The following is a 22,357-nucleotide window of genomic DNA, read 5'->3' on the forward strand; positions in this document are numbered from 1 at the left end:
ACCTGAGAGGTGCTAGAACCGAGTTCTGGCAAGTTCTAGCTGAAAAGAAGAAGAAGAGGAGGAGTTTGGATTTGATATCCTGCTTTATCACTACCCGATGGAGTCTCAAAGCGGCTAACATTCTCCTTTCCCTTCCTCCCCCACAACACCTGCTTTTATCCTCCCCACAACCCTGTGAAGCAGGTTAAGCTGAGAGGCAAAAGTGCCTGGGCCATGGTCACCCAGTGAGTTTCATGTCTGAGCTGGAATTTGAACCCTGGTCTCCCAGGTCCTAGTCGAAACACTCAGTCTGCTACACTACGCTGGTTATGAGTTGTTGTGTATTTTAAGGACTGTGCTGGCATCACACCAAAGCAGGCTTTCATGGGTGTAAATGATCAGTAAGACATAATGACTGAAAATGTGTCTCTGAGCACCGACAGAGTGCCTTTCCCCTGTGCATCACTGTGCAAAACTGCCAGCAGCAATCTGAAGGGGAGGGACAGGTGAGTAAATGAGAGGGTGTTGCTTTCAAACCACCTTCTGCCCTGGCATAATTGGCATCTGTCTCATTAGGAAATTAACCACTGTGGAGCGAAGGGAACAGCAAGACTGAGAGGTACTCCAAAGGTTTTGAACTTAGGAAGCTGCCATAGCGTCAGGCAGACTGTTGGTCTCTGCCTCTAGCAGATGGCTGGGAACTTTCCCTGCAGGGATAGCCAACCTGGTGCCCTCCAGACTTTTGTTGGACTACAACTCCCGTCACCCCGATCATTGACCATCCTGGCTGGGGCTGATGGGAGTCCATCAATGTCCAGAGTGCATTGCATCATCTATCCCTGCAATCTAACCCTCAACTCTCTGAAGTAATGATCTTTAAACTGGAAATGCCAGGGATTGAATTTGGGAGACTTAGGCATACAAAAGACTCACACTGCCACTGAACTACAGTTTCTTTCTGCAAAAACAAGACAAACCAGCTTAACCTGTTGAACGTCTTCCTGCCAAGCAGTTTATTAACGGACAGCTGCTGCTAAATCTTTGTGCTGGAGATGCCTGGAGATAAACTTGGGAGGCTTGGTCATACCAATGACATGTTCCACCTGCACTACAAGAGAAGCTTCACCTGCTGAACGTCTGCCTGCCAAACAAGTTATAGACTCATAGAATGTGTGAGATGCAGGGCAGAGAGGATCTTCCAGGGTGGGAGGCTGTGGTAAGAGGGGGGGAGTGCCCAGATGTGAGCTGGGATGGCCTGCCTCCCTTTGTGTGGATGAAGAGTAAAGATACAGGAAAGTTAAATGGTGTTGGATTGAAACTGAGTGGTTTCCAGCTGTAATGATATAAAGGAATATAGATGGGAAAAAAGGGTTTGAAAAATAAGGTAATGTTATAAGCTGTAATGCTTTAAATGAAGGATTTGCTGAACAAATAACTTTAATTGGGATACAAGGAGGAGAAGTATGAGGAGGTCTGAGAAATTTGTTATTTAAATGTATGATTTATGAACTTTATGTTTTTTTAATGTTTTTGTTTGTTCTGTTTTTTGTTTGTTTGTTTAAAAAATTGGAAAATTTAATAAATATTCTTTTTAAAAAAAAGATACAATCTTCATAGAGGGTTTTGTATTTTACTTTTCTTCTTCTTCTTCATTTTCTTTCTTTTTCCGTGCTCTTTCTTTCCAATTCTTATTGTTTTGCTTTTATTGTATTCTGAAACTTTTAATTAAAAACTGATCATATATAAAAAAGAAAACAACCAAGAAATAAAAGGGTTTTGGCACAGCTGGGAAGGAACAAAAGAATGGTAGATTTTATTAAAGTCCCGCTGCTGTTAATAATAATAGTCAGGGGTTGTTGTTGTTTTTAGCAGAACTCAGGGGAACTGAGTTCCCTTACCTTTTAAAATTTAAATAATAATTAACTTTTGTCTGCTGGGGCTGGAACCCAATGCCTGAACCAAAAATCCACTTATATCTGTAATCAATAAAGTTGCGGCCATTTCTAATCCAGATCATTGTCTGCTTGAGTTTATTAATCACATCTTACACTTAGCTACTAAGGGGTGTGTGTGCCCCCCCGCAACAAACAAGCAAGCAAGCAAGCAAACAAACAAATTAACCAACCAACTAACTAACTAACTAACTAACTAACTAACTAACTAACTAACTAACTAACTTCTGGTGAGTTCCCCCACCATTTCTCCCAGAAAAAACCCCCACTGACATTCGTAATAATAAAAGGAGCAGCTGCTCTCAGCTGGGAAAGCTTCAAACTTCTGGCCTCGTGGGATTTTCCTGGTTTCACTATCTCAAAGCTGGTTCCCTGCAGGCGGGGTCGTCCCCCCGCAACCGCCCCGCTTCTTTCGGCCTCTGATGTCACAGCTTTTGTTTTTCCAAAGCAAAAGCCAAAGCCAGCGAGCAGGGTTGTAAAACTTGTTTGAACACCAGGAAGGCAGGAGGAGAACCGCTTGCAGGCTCGACATTGCAAGCGGAAAGTCAGCAGAAGAAGCCGTTCCGGCAGCTCAGCGCACGAGGGGTCTGCGCGCCCGCGCGCGCCTTGAAACCGGAGGGGGTCCTCTCTGTCCAATAGCCCGAGAGCATCGGGGGGGAAAGCCTCCTCGTCAATCCAGGTGAGTGACAGGCAGCTAGCTAGCTGTTAGAGTTAGCAAGGAGCCAGGGTGGTGCAGAGAGGAAGCCAGGAGCTGGGTGACATAGGCACGGGAACGATCCAGGATGGGGGCGGAGCAAGGGAGGGACACTCAGGGAACCAGGAAGGACATTAGGACAACCTGGGAGAGACACCCATCATCATCTTCGCCACCATCATTTTTCCCTATCTGGGATCACAAGGGACAGCATCTGCTTGGACTGGAGGCGCCCTAAAACTTGGAAGCTTGTGTTTCACTTATCTGTGGTCTCCTCTCCTGGGATCGACTGAAGACCCAGGCGCCGGGGTCACCCTGCCCTCCACCCCAAGAAACTGAAGGTTTTGCTTTGGGACAGATTCCCCCTCTTTACACCCCCGGAGTGACAAGGCCCAGAAGAAAGTGAGTGTCAAGAAGTGTTGACCTTGAATTAGTGGGGAAGGTTGTGTGGCTCCCCCCCCCCCGGGAGGAATAGGGAGCAAATGTGCTTATTATTGTCGTTTTTCTGGGTTTGTTTTCTCTCCAAATGGGGGCATTTTGCCTGCTCCCCTGTAGTCAAGTTTAAATTTGGGGAGAGGGGCAGGAAAGGGCAAGCAATAGGGGGCTTACCCCCCCATTTCTGGAATCTTATCAAATGAAGGCTAAAATGACTTTCAGGACAGACTGAAAGAATCTGAAATGGTGGGAAGCTGATGGAAGCCAACTTTTTTTCTTTCTTTTTGAACTGTGACAAACTTTCCATCGCTGCACGGATTGTTTGTGGGATTTGCAGTCTGCAAACACCATGGGGGGGGGGGAGATTCCATATAGGAATTGGGGTGTATGTGTGCAGAGGTTAAGAGTGTCAGTTCTATGGTACGCAAGAAGGGTCTCAAAATATGGGTTGTGGAAAGGGATTGTTTTTAGAAGCAAGTGGGAGTGCTTTTCCTGGAAACCTTAGGACCTGGTGTGTGTTTGTATCACTTGGGTGGTGCGGAAAGGGGTTAATTTTGGAGGGGTTGAAGATCAAGAGCGTGCCAGGTACAGGGAAAAGGTCACCGGTGTTGCGCCATAAGTGGGGTTGGACGTGAACCAGAATAGGATCTTTCCTGCTTGTCTGGTGCAGTGTAAACACTATACCATGGGTAGGCAAACTAAGGCTGGATCCGGCCCAATCGCCTTCTAAATCTGGCCTGCAGATGGTCCGGGAATCAGTGTGTTTTTATATGAGTAGAATGTGTGCTTTTATTTAAAATGCATCTCTGGGTTATTTGTGAAGCATAGGAATTCGTTCATTTCCCGCCCCCAAAATATAGTCCGGCCCCCCACAAGGTCTGATGGACAGTGGAAAAAGTTTGCTGACCTGCTGAAAAAGTTTGCTGACCCCTGCACTGCTTGCACCACTTCCTGCACTTGGCAGAGAGTCCTGGGAGCTGTAGTGTACTCTCTGCAGTGCTATAATTCCCAGCACCCACAACAAACTACAGTTTCCAGGATTCTTTAATGGGGTGGGGGGATCTACTTTAAATGCACAGCAAAAATCAGGTCAGTGCAGCCAAACCCTTATGTTGTACTCCACTGTTAGTTTATGGCAGGCGTGGGCAGCCCACGCCCAAATGTTATATGGCCCTCGGTCTGATTTTGGAAGCTTCTTTGCAAGTGGTCAGCTCAGACCTCTGACACGTGCAATCTGGCCTTCCCCTGGACATTCACTGGATGCGGAGGGGTGAGAGAGAAGGGGTGGCAAAAGGGGTACCCCTGCCTCCACTGGCTTTGGCCCTGTCCACAGTTGACATGCAGCCCCCAACAAGGGGAATGCACAGCCTCCAACATTTCTCCGATGAAAATGGGGACGTCCTATTCAACAACAACAACAACTTTATTATTTTATACCCTGCTCATCTGACTGGGTTGCCCTAGCCACTCTGGGCGGCTTCCAACATATATAAAAACATAATAAAATATTAAACATCGGAAAACCTCCCTATAGCAGGGCTGCCTTCAGCTGTCTTCTAAAGGTTGTATAGTTCGTTATCTCCTGGACTTGGGATGGTCTCATAACTCCATACCCTCCAGCTTTTCTCTGATGAAAACAGGGATATTCTAAGGAAAAGCGGGACATTCCAGAATCAAACAGAAAGCAGGATGGGTTCTGGAAATCCGGGACTGTCCCTGGAAAATAGGGATGCTTGGAGGCTCTAGGAATGTGGCCATCGGCTCTGACCTCTGCTGTCAAAGGCAACATGGCACTGAATGCCAGTTGCTGGAAATGGCAAGTGGGAGAAAGCAATGTCCCATTTTTCCCAGGAGTGGGGGGCCTTGCAATGACGAAAGCACATGGTACACAGTGAAACATGGAAATCGCTCTGATGGCTTTGAAAGAAGATTAGACGGATTCATGGAGGAGAAGGCTTATCAGTGGCTACTAGCCACGATGACGGTGCAATGCCTCCACAACCGAAGGCAGTCGTGCTTCTGAATGCTAGCTGCTGGAAACCACAAGAGGGGAGAGATGCTGTTGTGCTCAAGTCCTGCTTGAGGGTTTGCTACAGGCATCTGAGTGGCCACTGTGAGAACAGGAAGCTAGATAGAGGGGCCATTGGCCACCCAAGCCAGGGCTATTCTTATGTTCTTAATTAGCTAGGATCTCCCTAGTTGGACCTACAAAAGAACGTAAGAAGAGTTTGCTAGATCAGGTCAGTGGCCCATTTAGACCAGCAACCTATTCTCACAGTCACCAGCCAGATGCCAATGAGAAGACCACGGACAGGTCCCTTTTAGTTCCACAATTCCATGCGTTTCAGGCAAGTTTTTCTCTTACACAGAAGGAAATCCTTTCTGACGCTTGATGTGCCGTGACACACAGATAGATGGATGCACTGCTGGTGAACTGGGAAGTGTTTAAAAAAGGAAAATCCGGACGGCTGTGTTAGTTGATATGCAAATGAGTGAGGACCCCATTCAACAAGACGTATGATTAATTGACCAAGCTGTCTTCTGTCAAGCAACAGCAAAAGCAAAAGCAAGCACACGTAACACTCGTTCTCTGCGGGTTTGACAGAATAAACTGGGAAGTTGGATGGTGGGTTTTCCTTCTTCCAAGGGCTAAGGGAGTCCAAGGGGTGCCGTTTAAGACTCCAGGAGAAGGCAATGAGCCAAATTTCCAGCGAGTTTTAAAGGTCCCTTTTGGGTTATGTTTGTTTATTTAGAGCATTATTATTATTATTATTATTATTATTAACCTGCTCTTCAGTTTTAAAAGCCTTCCAGAATGGGTTTCATATGACTGCTTAAAATACCATGGTGCCTGCTCACAAGCTTGCCATCTGAAAGATAAGTGACGAAAGGAAAATGGGTTGGAGAGGGAAGGGGGCGAAGCAGTTTTTATTGCAGTTATGAGGAAGAGTGTGTGCTTGTGTGTGTTTTAAGAGTATTTGTTAGGATTTCTTTCTTTTTTTATTTGAACCCTTCTAGATTTTGAGATATTCACCTACAGCAGTGTTTCCTAAACTCGGGTCTCCAGCTGTTTTTGGGCTATAACTCCCACCATCCCTAGTTAGCAAGATCAGTGGTCGTGGATGATGGGAATTGTAGTCCAAAAATAGCTGGAGACCCAAGTTTAGGAAATGTTGACCTAGAGAGTCTGGCTTTGTTGTTGTTGTTTAGTCATTTAGTCGTGTCCGACTCTTCATGACCCCATCGACCCGAGCACACCAGGCACTCCTGTCTTCCACTGCCTCCCGCAGTTTGGTCAAACTTATGCTGGTAGCTTCAAGAACACTGTCCAACCATTTCGTCCTCTGTCGTCCCCTTCTCCTTGTGCCCTCCATCTTTCCCAACATCAGGGTCTTTTCCAGGGAGTCTTCTCACTTGGTGGCCAAGGTATTGGAGCCTCAACTTCAGGATCTGTCCTTCCAGTGAGCACTCAGGGCTGATTTCCTTCAGAATGGATAGGTTTGATCTTCTTGCAGTCCATGGGACTCTCAAGAGTCTCCTCCAGCACCATAATTCAAAATTCAAAAGCTTGGCTCTAGGCTTCTTCTTTGTCAGATATGAGGCAGAAACCTAGCAGGATAAGGGCCTTGTTTGTTATGGACCCCCTTTCTCTCCTTAAAGAGTCTGCAAGGCAATTTCCTTGTGGACTATGAACAAAGAAATCTTTAAAAATTATTATTACTCCTCTGGGTTTTGAGAGCTTAGCACAAGCTCTTTCGCACCAAAATACTTAGAATTGCCAGATTTCCAATTTAGCCCTGCTCCTGTGCCTTCTTCAGCAGTGTACAGCACAATCCTGACAATATTCCTTATTTATTGATGTGTAATTTTTGCTGCCCTGACAGACGCCTCATTACTTTTATTTTCTCTGCACTGTCCGTACACAAGTCATTTGCTGCTTCAGACAGCCTAGAGGCAGTAAGGCTGCAATTGTTTGTAAACTCAGAAGTAAGACCAACTGAATTACTCCCAGGGAACTGGGGTTAGGATTGCAGCCTTAATTTGCAGGCATTAGCAGGCGATAATGCTAAATCTTCATCCTGTGAAAGGTTTGCCTTCTTTCTGCAATTCAACCTGCCACTCAAGGCTCAGGAGCAAGATAATCTGGTTTTTCCCTTCCTGTTTAGTTGCCAACCCACCTTATCTGAGGCTGCGCACAACACTGCACATTTAAAGCACATTCTCCCTCCGCCAAGAAGCCTGGGAACTGTAGCTCCATCTCAAAGAACTATAATTCCCAGCACCCTTGACAAACTTCATTTCCCAGGATACTGATGGAAAAATGTGCCTTAAATGCAATTTGGACGTATGGCGTGTACATAGCCTGCATTGCCAACCGTTCTTTGTTTTCATTTTGGTATCTGTGCTTTTGTAAATGGGTTTACAGTATGTATGATGTTGCTATCTTTCTAAGCTGCCTTGAGGGCCCTTTGTTCGGAAAAGCGAGGTGAAGAAAAGGATAAATCAGTATCCCATAAGAATAATTATACTCAAGCCATCGGCACAGATTAAACATTCACCTACAAACACCGCCTCCCCTTGTTTCTTAAGCAGAGGGATTTATACCTTTGCCACGCATGCAAACAACATGAGGCCAGTTTTAATCTTTCATAACAAAACGCTACGTCAGCATGTAGATCAAATCAGAGTTGGCCAAAGAAGCTTCTGAGCCATAGTCACATGCAAAGGATGCTGTTGCAGCTTTAGAGTTGTGGTCTCTTGCCACTGAGTAAAGAGAGGGAGGAGAAAGATGAGCTAAGAAGGAGCATTTGGAGGAATACATGTGAAAAACTGTACAAGTGTGTCTAGTTCAGCTGACGTACAAGTTCCTATTCAGCTCAGGACCAGGTCGCTTGAAAGACTGCCTTAAACACCCTGCAGATTTGAAATTGCAAGCCCGCTCTACAAGTGACTCAGAGCAGGGCTTTTACTGTGGCTGCCCCTGTTCTGTGGTACAGTGGGACCTCGGTTTTCAAACATCTTGGCTGTCGAACGTTATAGAAGCCGAACGTCAAAACCCCGGAAGTGAATGCTTCCGTTTTCGAACATGCCTTGGAAGTTGAATGGCTTCCGAGGCGTGTTTCTCAATTTTTTCAGTTGAATTTGCCGACAGCCCTTTGATCCTCGGTTTTTGAACGTTTCGGAAGTCGAAAGTGTTGAATAGTGGGTAGACATAGCAGACGAGACAGCGATTTCTCCAAAGCAGCTCTTTATTTGTAAGCTGGAACAGAACTGAACAGCAAACAGCTCAGCCGGCCTGCTTTTATAGGCAGCCGGCTGTCAACATTGTAGCAACAACAACCCAGGGTTTCCCGCCTAAAATAACTGATGTGGACCTGAGTGAAAACTATATACACGATACTCCTGGTGGCCAGGGTGAGAACTTCAATACATAACACCCCTCCCCACCGAGATAAGGCGTTAGTTACAATCGTAATGGTTTCCTTATATACAGCACTACACGTAATGGTTCAATTAGGCACAAAGCATATCGGTTACATTTCACATACTTCCATTAGACCAACAGTGTTACATGTCCAACAACATAGTCCTTTAAATACGGTCTCCTGGCCTTGTGGATTAGAAAGTTCTTCCGGAATGGATTACATTCAAAAACCAATGTTCCCCTGTACAGCGTTCCTGCTGAGATACAACAGGTGGCTGCTATCTGCATTTTCCAGAAACTATTAGAAACAGTTTTGCTAAGACAGGCTTTCTCAACTGGATAAATGGGTCTTTACCATGATTGCCCATTTGTTAGGGCTGTAGTCTTCTTTTAAATGTATTTAATAGAATCGTAGAATTGAAGGGATCCTGAGGGTCATCCAGCCCAACCCTCTACAATGCACGAATCTCAATTAAACCAGTGTTTCTAACTGCTTTTAATTGTCTCATATGTAAATCATATTGAGATGGTGGTTTAGAAGACTAAATAAATTAATAATAATAATAGCAATAACTATTTATGTATCCAGGTGCACAGATTGTACACTCAAAGAATGTAATGTGTGAACACCCCGCAAAGGCTTCTGGGAACCAGGGATTGTATCCAATTAAGCGGAGCTGCTAAAAAATTACTGGGGCTAAATTGGCCATGCCCACTCATTCCAATGGGTCTTCTCTGAGTATGACTAACGTTGGATGCAACTCCAGGCGTCTGCCCCATTTTCATGTAGTTTCTGCCGAGTCCACTCTCCTTCCTCTCTGTTTGATTCCACTTCTTCCTTCTGGAAAAACAGGACTTAATAAGGCGGGCCCCACCTAATTGTGGGTGAGGCACTGAGCGAGATTGCTGACAGAAGAACTTACATAAAACAATTTACCTTTCTTACCATATAAAAGAAGCCGTGGAGGAGGCATGTTTGGGAAGGGTTAGCAGCTTGCTACATATGTATGGACTAGTCTGCTAAGACTGTGCCCTCCGCCAGCTCTCACCCACCTGGCTCTGCCTGTCTGCCTCCTCCACCTTAATCTCAGTTTTGCCCAGCTAAAATCCCCATGATATTTTTCTATAAAAAGAGGTGCCGGAGCTCACCATGAACTTTCCCCTTGTTCTCCTAGAATGGCAGTACAGTGGTACCTCCGGTTGTGGGTGGGATCCGTTCCGGACCTCCGTTCAGATCCCGAGGTTTCCGCAACCAGAGGGGTCACTTCTGCGCATGCGCGGGTGGCGAAACCTGGAAAAATACTTCTGGGTTTGCCGCGTACGTATCCCGAAGGATACGTAACTGGAGGTGACTGTAGAGGTACCACTGTAGTGCCCACCTGAGAGGTGCCAGAGCTGAGATCTAGTGAGCTCCAGATGAAATCCCGTTTTCAGAATATAATATTAAAATCTACATCACAAACTTTAAAATGCCTGAGCGAAGCTGTGGTGCCCTTTTAATATCAACCCAGGCAGAGTATATTGGAAACAGGCAGCAGGCTTCTTCATTGCATATCTTTAGGCACCGGGCAAAAACATTTCTCTTCAACCAGGCGTTCTTTTTTAATGAGTTTGTGAGAGGCGGGGATTATTGGATTTTTTGTTTTATTATGTATTATGTATCTTGTGTTCACATGTTGCATTTTCATGCTGTGAACCACTGTGTGATTTTCAGATGAATACAAAATAATAATAATAATAATTAATAATTACTAATACAGACAGCACAAACATTACTCTGCAGCAGGTTTTTGGGGTGAGGGGGTGGGGTGGAACGGCTACAGGCCTGGCCCAAGATTATTCCCAATTTCCCAAACTCCAGCTCAAATCCCGCTTTCAGGCCCTCTCTGACCAAATGCAAGCAGAAAGACGTGTCATTCCAAAGGCTGGGAAGAGACCTGTAGCTGTTAAGGACCATGGAACTTGTTTGCTGTGTGATCACAGGATATGCAGCCGGCCTTGCAAGAAACTTCCTGAAAAATAGAAGTTCCCCTCAGGTAGCGTAGCAAGGGAGCCTCGTCCATGAGGACAAAAGGAGCTCTTCCTCATCAGCCTCATTCTGCCTCATCCACCTGCCTTCTTATTTACAGCCAGTCCAAGGGGTGGCTTTGGCTGTCAGCTTCTTCCTCCTTAACCTCAGTGTTGCTTTTGCAGAACTCAGCAGGCAGGAGAGTTGGGGTCAATCTACAATTAGTTGGCTCTGCTTATTATTGGCCCTGTCTCCATCCGCTGTTGACCTCCTTGCCTTCCTCACTGCTGGTCTCCAGGGGGACTGAACCCAGTATTTTCTGCATGCAATGGAGATGTTCTTCCACGGTGCCCTTCTTCATTTGTGAGCTGGAGCGATGAGAAACGAAGTGTCTCTGAAGGCACGCTCTGGCTGTCGGCAAGCCCTTGTGCTGCCTCTGCAGACCTCCTGGCTGTGTTCAGTTCCTTTTCATTGGCATCTTACCCGCTTCTGTGGAAAAATCTGACCTTGCTGTTATTTTGGTCCGATGTGAAAGCGTCTCTTAGCGAAGAGGGAAACAAGCCGGGAGAGAGAACTAGGAGAGATAAGTGGGCTGCTGAAGTGGTGGGTCTCTGCCTCTGCATTCCCACTTGAGGTAGCGACAGCCCCCAGCTTGGAAGGCTTTCAAAGGGGACCGGACAAATTCATGGAGGAGACAGCTATTGGATGACTACCAGCCGCAATGGAAATGCTCTCCACCTCCACTGAATGTGGCACTGGGCATTTGAAGGAGGATGCAGCTGTGCTGGGGGGGCTTCTTGCGGGCATCTGGTTGGCTGTTGTGAGAACAGGATTCTGGACTAGATGGGCCTGTGGCCTGATCCAGCAGCCAGACTCCTCTTAAGTCAGGCACCCCCAAAACTCGGCCCTCCAGATGTTTTGGGACTACAACTCCCATCATCCCTAGCTAACAGGACCAGCGGTCAGAGATGATGGGAATTGTAGTCCCAAAACATCTGGAGGGCCAAGTTTGGGGGTGCCTGTCTTAAATTCTCTCACTAGACATCTAAAGCAAACTTGATGTTATTAGGTCATCAGTTGCATACCCACCAACATTTCTCTGATGAAAATATGGATGTCCTATTCAATCATCATCATCATCATCATGAGTGCTTTTTTCTGGGGGGGCACACGGGTATGCATACACCTAAACATTTTGTGAATCTAAGTTTGGCCTCATTGAGGGACAGTATTTCAATATGAGTAGGAAAATGAGAGTACCCCTAAACATTTTTAAGGAAAAAAAGCACTGATAATAATAATAATAATAATAATAATAATAATAATAATAATAATAATAATAATACCCCACCCATCTGACTGGGTTGCCCTAGCCACGCTGGGTGGCTTCCAACATATATAAAACCATAATAAAACATTAAACATTTAAAAAAACTTCCCTAAATAGGGCTGCCTTCAGGTGTCTTCTAAAGGTTGTATCATTACTTATCTCCTTAGCTTGGGGGTCTCACAACTCCATACCCTCTGATGAAAATAGGGACATCCTTAGGAAAAGCGGAACATTCCAGGATCAAATCAGAAACCAGAATGGCTTCTGTAAATCCAGGACTGTCCCTTGAAAATAGGGACACTTGGAGGGTCTACAGTTATCTAAGAGGTTCATACCTTCCCCCCTCCCCCAACCCCACATATCTTGCAGAGGAAACATCTTTATTATTCTCACACCAATGAAGACTTGGCCAACCAGAGTTCCTCCTCTGCTATTACACAGGAAGCTGCTTCAGACTAGGCCAGACTGTCTGGCCCAGTGCTGACTACTCTGACTGGCAGCAGCAGCTCCCGAAAGGTGTGAGGCTGTGACACTTTCCCAGCCACTCTTTTCAACGAAAGCGGCTGCTCATGTGTCACCCAAAAATCGGAAAGGCGTCACCAAAGAAGATGCCGAAAGAGGATGCAGATTTGCATGGAATGTGCGCGTGCTGATGTTTATGTATGGATGCAAATCTAGAAATATTTAATAAACTCTAATGAACAGAAACAATTCATTTTCTGCCTCAGGCAATGAAATATCTTAAGCCAGTCCTGTCGCCGATGTGCTGTGTAATGTCCTGCCCTGCGTACGTGAGCACAATATACCTGTCAGGGATAGGGTGTCCCATGTCTGGGGTGCAAATGTGGCCCTGCAGGACTCTCTCTATGGCCTCCACAGCTCACTCTAGGCCACACCTCCTTTCCTCAAACCACGTCCCTCAGTGACCCTGCTTCCAGAAAGTGGTGTTGGGGGATGAGTGTTCAGACCCCTGGGCTCTCACTTGTGGGGTGCTTCAGGGTTCCATCCTCTCCCCCATGCTTTTTAATATCTATATGAAGCTGCTGGGAGAGATCATCAGGGGATTTGGGCTGGGTGTTCATCAGTATGCAAATGACACCCATCTCTACCTCTCTTTTAAATCAGAACCAGTGAAGGCAGTGAAGGTCCTGTGTGAGTGTCTGGAGGCGGTTGGAGGATGGAGGGCGGCTAACAGATTGAGGCTGAATCCTGACAAGACAGAAGTACTGTTTTGGGGGGACAGGAGGCGGGCAGGTGTGGAGGACTCTCTGTTCTTGAATAGGGTAACTGTGCCCCTGAAGGACCAGGTGTGCAGCCTGGGAGTCATTTTGGACTCACAGCTGTCCATGGAGGCACAGGTCAACTCTGTGTCCAGGGCAGCTGTTTACCAGCTCCATCTGGTACGCAGGCTGAGACACTACCTGCCCACGGACTGTCTCGCCAGAGTGGTGCATGCTCTATCTCCTGCTTAGACAACTGTAATGCACTCTACATGGGACAGGTAGACTGGTGATTGGGAGTGGCTGTCGGGTCCACATAACACTGGTCCTGAGAGATCTGCATTGGCTCCCAGTACATTTCTGAGCACAATTCAAAATGTTGGTGCTGACCTATAAAGCCCTAAACGGCCTCAGTCCTGTATACCTGAAGGAGCGTCTCCACCCCCATCGTTCAGCCCGGACACTGAGATCCAGCTCTGAGGGCCTTCTGCCAGTTCTCTCATTGCAAGAAGTGAGGTTACAGGGAACCAGACAGAGGGCCTTCTCAGTAGTAGTGCCCACCCTGTGGAACGCCCTCCCATCATTTGTCAAGGAAATTAGCAGCTATCCTATTTTTAAAAGACATCTGAATTAAAAGACATCTGTTTAGGGAAGTTTTTTATATTTAATGCTTTGTTGTTTTTAACACTCGATTGAGACCCACCCAGAGTGGCTGGGAAAACTCAGCCAGATGGGCAGGGTATAAATAATAAATTATTATTATTATTTCCCACAGCTGTGTTGGGCCCTGCCAGGCCTACCTGCAGCCAGCAGAAGGCTGCACTGTGTCTCGAGATGCCAAGGGGACCAGCGGGCATGGCACGAGGTCACACCGGCTTGCACAGCATCTCCTGATGCTACAGGGACTGGCACACTTTAGCGGAAGGTGGCACCGGTCTACCCAGCATTTGGAGATGCATGGGACGTCACAGGTGACATGTGGCATCACATGTGCATGCTGGGCCCCTTAGGGGCAATTTGGCATTTTTGCATTCAAGGTAACATGGTGCCTAGCCCTGCCACTGGATTATCTTGGGCGAAGGAAAGGCGACAGCAGGCTGAGAAGCAGTTGGGATTCCCTTGGCCTTTGGTGCAATGGGAATTTCCTTTTCTTTCTGCTTCCAGGCTCCTGGTAAGCTTTTCTTCTTCTTTCCCCTAAAAAGAATGAATTGCAGGGAGTCCATTATGGGATGCTGACTTTGACATATGAAGTCCCTGAGGGCTTGGGCCCAACTTATGGTAATGAGTTGCAATAAACAGGGCTGGCCTTCTACCTTTGCGTAAGACAGGGAGGGGAAAAATACTTAGCATTCATGGGGTGTGTTTCAGAAGTTCAGGGCATTACACCTGTTTTTATCTATTCATGCCTTAAAATACTTGTACCACACCTTTGGGGTCCAGAATGTACTAAATGACAGATAATGCTTTTTAAAAAAAAATTACACAAAGAAAAGAATGAACAACAGCGAGCTAAAACCACACTGCAACAAAAGGCACCCCCTCACTGTCGCCAAATCCGCTTTGGGCTTTGGGCTTGGGGAAAAACTCAGGACAGATTTACGGGGTGCCTGGAGGGGAACACCGCCCCCACCATGCAGTAGAATTTGTCTGCTCATGCAAAGCGCATCTTAGCTCTACATTAAATGCAGCCCTTGGTGACACCAATCCTTTGGCAGTTATATATCAAGCAAAAACCACCTCTGTGGTCTTTCTGGCACCTGTTGAAGATCATTTCAAGCGGAGATCTTTATCCCTGTCTGTGCCTGTATTGGATTTGAAATTGTTTCCATGCATGAGTTGTTGTTTTTATATACACGGAACTGTTTCTCTGTTGCTTTTCACATGCGGGATTATTTTTAGCGTGACTCTTTCCTGCTACAAAACCACGGGAAACGATTCCCAAACAGAATCATAAGTCAGTAAAGAAATAGACGATGCTGGTGACTAAATAACAAGGGGTCTTTGTTATTATCGTTTATCCTCGCAGCGGATATCATGCCTTGTTGAGTGACGGTGCTCCAGAACTCGGATGCAATGGGGGTGCTGAGCCAAGCGGAGCTGTGCCCCTTTTCAACCAAATCGGAGAAGGATCGCCTGGAGGATATGCCCAAGTGCCAGTCACCAGACAAGGAGGGGTCCCCAGCCCAGTGTAGCATAGAAGATGCCCTTTCTTTGGAAGGCGGCTCCAGTCCAGGTGGAAACTCCTGTGACGGGATGGAGGAGGATGAAGCCAGCAGCACAGAGAGTGCCCAGAATGGGGTGAGTGGCAGCAAATGTCTAGGGTCTCATTTCTCATCTGAGGCTTAATTGGATTTTGAGCCTTTTCCTTCATCAAGTGGGAGAGGGGTGTTTTTAACAGAAATGACAGGGGTAAATATGCATATGTATTTGCTAGGGTTGCTTCCTCTGCTTTCTCTGGTCGCCAGCCCCATATGCTTTGCAAGCGGAAGGTCCCAGGTTCAACCCCTGATATCCCCAGGCAGGGCTGGGAATGTGCCCTGCTCAAAAACTTGGACAGCTGTTGCCAGTCAGTGTTGACAAAACTGAGCTATAGACGGACAAATGGGCCTCCTTGGGACAAGGCAGCTCCCAATGTTTTTCTTTTAATCAAACAACGGGTAGAGAAGTGCAATCGTCTCTAAGCGGAGCACAAGAAATGCAATACAGAAAAGGTAGTTAAAACCACACAATCAGATACTCTGGTTTCTCTTCAGATCATACAAATCTTTTGCCTTTTACTAAAACGACACAATCAGACTTCAGCTAATGGGGGGAAAGTCTTGAGTAGATGCCGGAAGATCAACAGGGATGAGGCCTGCCAACCCCAACTAGAAGGGAGTTGGGCCCACAAGCCATGTTGGACGTTTGGCTTCCAAAAAACGTTTGCAAACCGGAACACTCACTTCCGAGTTTGCAGCGCCCGGGAACCAAAACGTTCAAGTTGCAAGGCGTTCAAGAACCAAGGTACAACTGTATGTAGTCACTGGAAGGATTCCCAAGACAGAAGTTTTGGTTTTCAGGTACGCTTAGGTCTTCATAGCTCTTAGTTAAGTACCAATTGAACAAAGGGGTAAAGGATGGGAGCAGGGCGGGGAGGAAGAGTTCAGACAGAACAAAATCTCTCCTCTTGCGAAGGGACTAGTGTTAATCTCTTGCCTTCCAAGATGACATTTTCAGTTTCAGTTTTGCAACCCCGCTAGGGAAACTCAGCCACACCTTTTAGCACAGTTATTGGGACACACCGTAGCTCAGTGCTGGAGCACCTCATTTGAACAAAGATGGTCACTGTTTTGATTTGCACCTGGTACCTCCAGTGAAAAGGAAGTCCATGGTTAGATGCAGCAGCAATGCTTTGAATACCAGTTGCTGGGAAACACAGGAGGGGAAAGATGCTCTTGTGCTCAGATCCTGCTTGCAGCTTCCCAACTTCTTCTTAAGTTCTTTATTTATTTCATATTCTTTATTGAAAAATAAAAAAGTACAAAATTACAGGTGCTCAAAGTAAAAGAAGACACAAAAAGAAGAGACAAGAAATAGTACCCATGTAGGAAACAAAACAGAACAGCAACAACAAAAGATATTGTGTACATTACAAAAAAGGGGGGGTTGTTATTGTAGTTAACCAGACCTTCATCTAATATGGCATTTGGATTTGGATTTGATATCCCGCCTTTCACTCCCTTTAAGGAGTCTCAAAGCGGCTAACAATCTCCTTTCCCTTCCTCCCCCACAACAAACACTCTGTGAGGTGAGCGGGGCTGAGAGACTTCAGAAAAGTGTGACTGGCCCAAGGTCACCCAGCAGCTGCATGTGGAGGAGCGGAGACGCGAACCCGGTTCCCCAGATTAGGAGTCTACCGCTCTTAACCACTACACCACACTGGCTCTCTATATAACAAATATCATTAAATTTGTCCATGGCAAATCTGTGTTTGTACACAACTTGCTCACGTGCAGCAAGTTTGTACATATCTTCAATTATTAAAGGGAGCTGCATCCCCCCCCCCCAGTTCATCAATACCAGTCTTTTTGCCGTAGTAGGGGTACGGAGTTCCTTAGTTAGATTCCACGTCTTCCGTATATAATTCAAAAGGGTATTTTCCTCTGCAAATTAAAGATTGCTCCATACAGTCATGCTGATTGGCTCTATAACCTCCTGCCAGAATTTTTTCAATGTAGGACGTTGTACAAATGTATGTTTTAGCTGAAGCATTATCCTTGCCACATCTCCAGCAGCTAGATATAGGCCTTTCTTAAGCTCTTACGGTGAGGGGTTCAGAACCACCCACAGGGTTTTGTTTGTGCGAACGCAGCCTGCACGTGTACACACAAACCCTGATTTATATATCATGTTTCCCTTTCCAGTACGAGAGTCCCCAAACAGGAAGAATTGGCTGCAGCACGAAGGAGAAGCAGTTGCGGTCGACTCACACTTTGAGCAAGATCTCGGCTCTTGAGAATCGGATCAAGGAGCTGCATCACCGGAAGAAGGAGGTGAACATTGAGGTACGCCTCAGTCTCCTACAATCCCCTCCCTGTTTCGCGAGGAAAGGGGTGTCTGATGGGTGACAATTGGCACCTGTAAAACCGGTATGGTGGAGGCACCACACCCAGGCAGGTGGGGAAAGGCTTGAGGCACGTCACAGATACATAGAGAGCAGGACCTGCTGGTTCCACAGAACGGGGCATCCCTCGCCGCACGGTCTTTAGTTCCCAAGGTGCTCTCAGGAGCGTTCTCTAATGGTCAGATCAGATCAGGGGAGCCTGGAAGTTAGAACTTCCCCTGCATTCCTTGATTGCTCTTATCCCATGATTCCGCTTGCCCGTCTGCCCCCTGGTGGTTGTGTAGAGGTTGGCCGGCCGCCAGTCAGGATGTTTGGGCACCTCGCCTCTGACATGGCCCCCTTCCCCAGCAGATGGACCTGGAAGGAGCCTTGCTGCAAGGAGAACTGAAGGAGGAGAGGCAGGAGCTGAGAAGGGAAGAGGAGAAGCTGCTGGAGCTGCAGAGGCGCCTCGTGGAGACGGAGCGCAGGTGCCACGCCGAAAGAGAGAAGGTGAGGCCTCCTCTCTTAAGTCTTTCTCTCCTCAGCCTCCAGGAGCCTCTTCAGGCTGGTGATTTATTGTGGGTGTGTTTTGCAACATGTGGATTTCTCCTGCTTTTGTTTGTTCTGAGGTGCTCCTTGGATGCCTCCACATGATTGCTGTCCAGAAGGGTGGAAGTGCAACAAAAGTGGGGCAAAAATCAGCCGGGACATAGGATTGCAGAGTTGGAAGGGACCCTGAGGGTCATCTAGCCCAACCCCTCCTGCAATGCAGGAACATTTGTTATGTGATTTCAGTAGGAAGTTGCAGGGTATGCACTGATTGGAAACAAAACTGCGAGTGCAAACAGTATTGAAAGTCAGATCATGTGTGGTCGCCCACATAGCATTATCCTGACCTGATGATGAATGGCACAGGTAGGATGGGTAGGATCACACCCTTTCTCTGCCAGCTCTGTTTGCCCTGCTGGGTAACTCTTCCAGTTGGATGAATCTTCCCTCCCATGTGATGGTAGGAAGGTCCATCAGGACTGTGGGAAGGGGAGGGGAAGTTTTGCATTCTTCATCTCCCTCCAATCCCCCTTCTGCTGCTCAGTTGATTGGTGAACAGGTGAAAAAAGGTGGTGGAGGATGGACTGCAGAAAAAAGTTAACCTGTATCTGGAGCTTCCTGTCCTTCTTACTGCTCTGCTGATCAGTGGGAGGGTACGTTGTGGGTCATGTAAGATCAGGCACTGGTCCGGAAGCAGCCCGGGCAGTGGACCGATTGCACACCTCTGATCAGAGAATGTGCAAAATGTAGTCGACATATGCAAATTCCCCAAGGGCAGTTGGCGAGTATGTCTGTTGATGGAAATGTACATTATTCTCTCTTCCTGGAAAGATTATATGCACATTCCCCATGAGGCCTGGTGAATGTGCACAATGGCCAGTTGCTATGCACATTAACCTCTCAGTGCACATTCCCTTTAAAACACGCACACGCATGTTATGGATATATATACCTTCCACTCAAGGTAACTGTTTATACATCTGATGAAGTGCACTGTCGTCCAGGAAAGCTTATGCCATAATAAATTTGTTAGCCTTTAAAGTGCCATGAGGCTCTTTGTCTGTATTTTGAGACTGAATCTGAAATTCAAAGGCTTTCTCATCATCCCTATTATTGTTCACTACTTTGGCCTTTTAGTGTTATATAATACAGTAAAGCAAAGCTTAAGTTGACAGAAAAGCGGTGTTTGGTCAAACGAAAACAAAACCCCACCACACCTACACACAGAATGGAGGAAGGACTGTAGCCCATTAGTAGAACATTTGCCTTATAGGCACAAAGTCCCGGGTTCAATTCCTGGCATCTCTAGGTAGGGCTGGCAAAACTCCTGCCTGAAAGCCTAGAGAGCCACTACCAATCAGTGAAGACAATACTGGGCTAGATAAACCAGTGTAAGGCAGCTGTCTATATTCCTCCTTATGTTTTTTCTTGTCCTAGACTCAGAGAACTTAAAGTAGGAAGGGAACCCAGGGGTCATGTAGCTCAGCCCTTTGCAACGCAGGCCATCCCCACTGTCTCCCGGCTTGTCTTAGGTCTCTCAGCTTTTTGTGTGTGTGGTAGGGGGAAGAAATGGCAAATGGTTGCATCCTGCCCTGAGATCATTTATGATGACAGGTGCAATAGATATTTTCTTCCTATATAAATAAATACGCAATGCTGTCATCAAGTACCCCACATCACAGGACTTCTGCATAACAACAACAAGCTGTCTCCAGGAATATATATGCGTAAAAAGCTGTCCTTCTGAAATCTTCATAAGTACCTGTAATTAAATAGTGCAAGGAACTTAACAGGTAGCTGACACACAGGAGGGTGCTAAATCTCCACCTTGATGTCCAAAGTCTGCTCCTAGCAGAGCACAACACCTTGGTGATGGGCTGGGAGGTCAAAGTGCCTGAAGCAGTGAGGAATAACAGCACAACAAGAAGGAAGAGAACACAGGGAAGGAGGAAAATGTTGATTACTTAGCGACTAGTTATATCTTTCCATTCCCCAGTGGGAGAAGAGGAAGGGCCATAGCTCAGTGGTAGAGCATCTGCTTTGCATGCAGAAGGTCTCAGGTTCGAATCCCAGCACCTTCAGGTAGGACTGGGAGGGACACCTGGAAAACCACTGCTGGGCGGTGTCACCAATGTGATGGACCACTGTGTCTGACTTTGCACAAGGCAGCTTCAAATCTTCCCATGCTGGCAAAAGTGATGGGTAGACTGAATCCAGGTGACCCTACCCTGAACTGCACTCCTGCCTGCACTCTGAAGTGTTGCAGCCTGGACTTCGCCTTTATTTCATCAGTGAGAACTTGGCCTCCCAAGCGGCACTTATCACAGCGCCGATCACAGTTGGGAAAGGAACGCCTAATCTGGTAACTTGCTAGGTGGAGCAAAAGTGGCTGGATATTTGCTGCCCATGGAGATGTAGTAATGCTCTCCCTGCCCTCTTTTTCGGCAGGAGAAGGCGCGGCTGCAGAGAGAGCGTCACAAGGTAGAGGAGCTGCAGCGGCAGCATGCTGAATCACAGATCCACCTGGACAACCAGCCCGAATCCATGCGGGAACGGATGCAGAAGCAGCTTCAGGAGGTGAGTGTGCATCAAGGAGCTGCCAGAAACAGGTCTGGTATGGCGGCAGTTCAGATTGTGTGATTTCTCTCTTTGGTTGCTACCACTTCAGATTGCAAGTGGGGCAGATGGTGCGATTTGAAGGCATGCATCAAACTCTCTGCTTATAGGAAGATAGGCATCAGGGAGAGAAGGGCTGTAGCCTAGACTTTTAGGGAAGGGCAGTGGTTCACTGGCAGAACACATGCGTGCAAAAGATCACAGGTTCAACCCCCAGTGTCTCCAGGTACAGTTGGGAGACACCTCCTGCCTTGGGGAGTTGCTGCCAGTCAGTGTGGGTCGTGCTGAGCTTGATGTATAAGGCAGCAGCTCCTTGTGTTTGCATGTTTCTAATAGGGTTCTCTGTGCGGTGTGCATTTCAAAATGTGGTTTCTCCCAACCTACGATCTCAAGTGGTGAAATCTAGGACAGGCTTCCCTAATTAGGGGGCTTTGAATTGCTATCAGCCCCCAATACCACAGCTGGGTTGGGTGGGAGTTGTGGTCCAAAACATCTGGAAGGCACCAGGAGGTTGGGGAAGGCTGGTCTCCACAATGCAGGCCTAAAAAAATCCAAGCCAGGAAGAAACTTCTACTGGCTTGCAAATTGTGGGAATCTGGCAGGTAGCATAAGTTCCCTGACCACTGGGTCCTTCTGGCAATAAGCGATGGGACCCAGAAGTCTATCTTGACTCTGGTTCTCTACCCAGACATCTGAGATGCTAGATGGAGCCCTGAGATGCTATGAAGATCTGGAGTTCCAGCAATTGGAGCGGGAAAGCCGGTGGGAAGAGGAGAAGGAGGCCATCTGCCAGGCTCTGGCCCAAGAGATCACTCAGCTGCAGAACAGCATCAACCAAAGGAAGGTAAGTGGCAGTCCTGATGACCCATAAATAGAGTTCCAGGGTTTGTCTCACTCTATAGTAGCCTTCTCTGACCTGGGGCCCTTACAGTGCTGTAGTGTTTTTCTTTTCAGGATGAGGAGGGACATTCCTATCCTGCCATTTTCATGTGTGCAGCATTTATTTCTTACACATTTATTCTTTAAAAAGTAGCATGGGTGGTTTTTTGTGTGCTCCAGGCTGCTTTGCCAAGGCAACGACAAACGGATCTGGTACTTCTGTTTTCCTTTTGTTTTCTTTTGACTGCACACTTAAATCTGGTCCAATCAGTAGATCAACCAACTGAAATTTTAGTTGCTCAATTGATGCAGGAGTCACCTTTGAACTAGTGGTGCCAACTTTTAATCAGAGGGATCAAGACTTAGAGGCTCTTAAGTATATTTTTGAAGGGTGTTATTTGTCTTTTTTCTCCTACTGTGATATGTATAAAATAAAGGATGAAAAACAACATGGCCTTTCCTTTCAATAAAGAAGCATTGTTAAACTGTTGGTTAGCTCACAATTCACCTGTTCACCTTTGGCTTTCTAAAAAAGATTCATGTTTAGCTTGGGGTATTCTGCACACGTGATAGTTAAGTCTGTGAAAAGGCAGATGAGTCATCAGCTAAGTGTTATTTAATTAGTCAGTAACCTTGGGGTTGTGTTTTTGCTACTACTGCACCTGACCACGACACAAGAGGGGCTCCC

The 22,357-nt window shown here is 46.7% G+C and overlaps 1 protein-coding gene across 3 annotated transcripts in view; it reads left to right on the forward strand.

The window, feature by feature from the left end:
• The first annotated feature begins 2,658 nt into the window (after positions 1–2,658).
• The window catches only part of PHLDB3 (pleckstrin homology like domain family B member 3), a 37,451-nt gene continuing 17,752 nt past the window's right edge, over positions 2,659–22,357 (forward strand). For 2 of the 3 annotated variants that reach the window (XM_053397990.1, XM_053397992.1), the window contains exons 1-6: positions 2,659–3,027; positions 15,070–15,341; positions 17,447–17,587; positions 17,995–18,135; positions 20,623–20,751; positions 21,479–21,634. In XM_053397990.1, coding sequence (XP_053253965.1) covers positions 15,117–15,341; positions 17,447–17,587; positions 17,995–18,135; positions 20,623–20,751; positions 21,479–21,634 — 792 coding nt within the window. In that variant the 5' untranslated portion in view covers positions 2,659–3,027; positions 15,070–15,116. The remainder of the gene's footprint in view (positions 3,028–15,069; positions 15,342–17,446; positions 17,588–17,994; positions 18,136–20,622; positions 20,752–21,478; positions 21,635–22,357) is intronic. The other variant, XM_053397991.1, reaches the window with a different exon arrangement.

Source organism: Podarcis raffonei, chromosome 8 (genome assembly GCF_027172205.1).
Source record: "Podarcis raffonei isolate rPodRaf1 chromosome 8, rPodRaf1.pri, whole genome shotgun sequence".
Classification (NCBI taxonomy): Eukaryota; Metazoa; Chordata; class Lepidosauria; order Squamata; family Lacertidae; genus Podarcis; species Podarcis raffonei.